Source organism: Aythya marila (assembly GCF_965140915.1).
Source record: "Aythya marila genome assembly, contig: HAP1_HAP1_SCAFFOLD_1015, whole genome shotgun sequence".
NCBI lineage: Eukaryota > Metazoa > Chordata > Aves > Anseriformes > Anatidae > Aythya > Aythya marila.
This window is the reverse complement of record NW_028137083.1, coordinates 15544-19255: the sequence shown is the minus strand read 5'-3', so window position 1 is coordinate 19255 and position 3712 is coordinate 15544. Positions and strand designations below refer to the sequence as shown.

At 32.2% G+C, this 3712-nt stretch overlaps 1 protein-coding gene across 1 annotated transcript; it reads left to right on the top strand.

Moving 5' to 3' along the window:
• Positions 1-153: 153 nt before the first annotated feature.
• LOC309891199 (cytochrome P450 27C1-like) lies at positions 154-3334 on the top strand (the record flags this gene model as incomplete). Its single annotated transcript, XM_082785579.1, has 3 exons — positions 154-232; positions 1140-1343; positions 3155-3334. Coding segments are annotated over 3 exons (400 nt in total), but the record flags the coding sequence as incomplete, so codon positions are not given.
• Between the last annotated feature and the right edge of the window lie 378 nt (positions 3335-3712).

Here is a 3712-nt window from a genome sequence, read left to right as displayed (position 1 = left end):
ATTCTCACAAATGCTTCAAGGTCTTTTTATCTCCCATCTAATCTGTACACTCTAAAGAACCTTTACGCTCTGAATGCATGTTAGATTGGAAACTAAACTTTTTATGTTGAGTTAGTTATTACTCGTGAAATTCTCTTAAATATTTGTCTCTAGGTTATACCCAGTATTGCCAGGAAATGGAAGAGTGACCCAGAAAGATTTGATTGTTGGAGGATACTTGATACCTAAAGGGGTAGGTTCTGTTGCAGTTTTCTGGAGAGAGCAGGATTTACTTTTTGTATCTGAGATGTAATCACTTGCAACATATTTACACTTCACTGATTTCAAAAGATTTCACCAACCTAGAACATTAGGACAAAAATGTTATAACAATACCCACTTTTTTAATTATTATTATTTTAATAGGTTTGGTTCCTCACCTGCTAATCAACCTTGTGGCTTGTTCTCGATATTCTTGAGGGTGGAATCTGTTGAAAACATTTCTGTGCAATGTTAGAATTTTTATTAAAAAAAAAAAAGTATGAATTTCATTATTTTTGCCAGTTTTTCTAGTTCTTTGCCTATTAATTCCCTTCTTAGAAACTGATTTTCTTTTAAAAATATGGATATTTCCTTTTATTGTTCAAATATTACACAGAGAACAAGGTAGAACTGTGTAGCTCTTTCAGTTGACTACACAGTTCCCTTTTACTTCTGTGTTGGAGCAACACTGCTTTGAAACATTCAGGATTCTTAATATGATTATATAATTAAGTATTCTTTTTCTCTTTTCCTTAGAATTTTTTTGGAAACATCACGTTTATCATTGCTTTTTTTTTTTTTTTTTTTTTCTGAAGTGTTTTTTTAATGATCTTCCATTATTTATTTTTCCATTATCCTGTGTCTCTTCCCCTTCTCTCATAATACCTTTTTGAGACAATTCCCAGTTCCTGTGACTTTTGCTCCAATCTCCTTCCTCATTGATCTTCTCTATTATTTTTTTTCCCCTGCAATTACTCAAAGAGACTTAATTTTTATAACATTAAAGTGACAAAAGTATATATATATATATTACATATATATATATATATATATTGTGTGTGTGTGTGTGTATGTGTGTATTGGAGTTAGATAAGTATAAATAAAATTTATTTCTTTAGACACAGCTGGCACTCTGTCATTATGCTACTTCATACAGTGAAGAGAATTTCCCAATGGCAAATGAGTTTCGACCTGAGCGGTGGCTGAGGAAAGATAATTTGGACAGAGTAGACAATTTTGGTTCCATCCCCTTTGGTTACGGCATTCGAAGTTGTATTGGAAAAAGAATTGCAGAACTGGAAATTCATCTTGCACTGATTCAGGTTAGAAATGTATGACAACATTAGAAGAAGAAAAATGTTTTGGTATGATTTTTTTCTATGTATACAATTTCTGGATATCTTATTGTGCACAAAAACATTGTTTTGGAGTGTTGTCTAGCATGCTCATTCTGCAAAGGCTTAAAAAATTGAAAATAATCATGCTTGAAGAGTGGCATACTAGTTAAACTGCATTGCAGAAGAAAAAAACTTTATAATCCAAATGAAGTAATACTAAAGGTAAGATTATTAAGGAAATGTATGGATTTAGTACAGAAGGTTTTTATAAGCCTTCTTTAACATATATTGGGATGGTTACCTGCTCAGTTACAGTATTTTATATACAAAGAACTCAATAAATAAGAAGAAGTGAATGTTTTTTATATCCTTGTTCTGACCATTGTGTTATGATAAATAGTGAAATTAAATTCTCGTGGTTTGTTTTTTTTTTTTTTCTATTTTCTGTGGTTATTCTTTTTCCTTCTAATTTTACTTTATTATCATTTCATATATAGCTACACATATACTTACATAAGTAAATAGTACATATTAATATATATTGTTTTCCATTGTTTCACGACCTAAAGCTTTCCCAACAGCTGCTCCAGTTTTTATCATTTACAAGGCTCCCTTTAACTCAAATACTGAAATGGGATTGTGCTGTCGAAACTCAAGGATTCGGAAACTATATATAGTTACTTAACTATAACTGTATTTAGCCGCATTTTATCTATTCAAAGCAAAACTTGATTAAATTTGCCTTTAAATTTCCTTAAGTAAGCACCTAAAGCAATCTTTAAACAATTAGCAACTGTCTTTCAGAACTCAGAGTGAGATAGCTCTCAGGGGACTAAATAAAGCAAACATCGTTGCCTTTTTTTTTGAAGAGGAGGATCAAGGAAGTAATAGAGATCCTGCTTTTGTTTTCTGGGAAGAAATTGAAACAAAATACTATACAGTTCATTTACAAGCACCAAGACATTTAAGCATTTTAAAAATAGTAGTATACAAAACATGGAGCTGATTGACGAGAAGTTGTCAGACCAATCTCATTTCTTTCTTTGATTTGATTACTTATCTAATGTCATGAATATAGAAGGAATCATGTCTTCTGACTTCGGGAAGTATTTTTCACATGTCCTATTCTAACAATTAATAAAACTATTTTCAGATGAAAGTACCTATAAAATGCATGCAGAGCTGTTTTTGTTTGTTTGTTTGTTTTTTTCAGGTACCTGAAGTTTTCTGTCTTCAGCTTCAAACAGTGGTGGGCTACAACCTCTTGAAGTTTGTTTTAGCCCACCATTTCTATGATTTATGTTTGCAACTGAACCACAGATTAGAGTGGTTCTATTCAGGAAGGGATCTTGTATCTGTTTCCTTGCCTTATTATGATTATTTCACTTGGTGCACTGGATAGTCCTGTTTCATGTTTGTTTTTGCATCTGCCCGGGAAGATAAATGCATGCAATTGAATTGAGGCTAACTTATTTGTTTGTTTTATAATTGTACATATTCATTTATAGTAAAGAAATTGAAATCAAAAGTACGTAGAGGCTTGAAAGCTCACAAAGTTTGAAAGAGACCTTCATTTCTTTGATAGTTCAGACTGATAGCTCAACTTTTTTTTTCTTTTTTTTTTTTTTTTTTTCCCTCTGTGTGGGAATCACAGCACTCAGTGGAACAGAAGACATAAATTGACAACAGAAATTTTGTTTATGATGGTCTCTTATATTTTCTTTTCTGAAGTCTTCATCTAATCTTCATCCATATTTTTGCAGCTTTCCTAATACTTGTCTTATTTGTCTTTATAGTTGCTTCAGAATTTTGAAATCAAAGTTTCTCCCAAAACTGAACCAGTTCGTGCCAAAACCCATGGACTTTTGACACCTGGAGACTCCATCAATGTGAGATTTTCTGACAGAAAGTGAGACTCAGCTGTTTTGGAAATACTTGTGTGTTTTTTTTCTGGAAACAGGATTGTATCTTACGGATGTTTGATCATGTGTGTTCTCTGGTTTGTACTTACTTGGCAAAATGATCAAGTATTATGCTCTGCCTTAGACCCAGCAGAACATAAGAGAAGTTACCTCTCCTATAATAGACAATTACATGCTAAAAGCATGAAGGTACATGCTAAAATAATTCCTCCTTGCACTGAAATTATCTATTTTTCCTTATTTCAAGCTGCAACAACACATGCATTGAAAAACACAAAGTGAAATTTAGACATTTTGGTGTCATTCAGTGGTTTTATTACACTGCTTTGTCATAAAAGTCAATTACTTATGTGAGTCTGTTTGAGAGCAAGAGGATTACTCTATGGTATATGCACATTAGCTGCATTTTATGAATTTGCGTTCTGGTTTCGT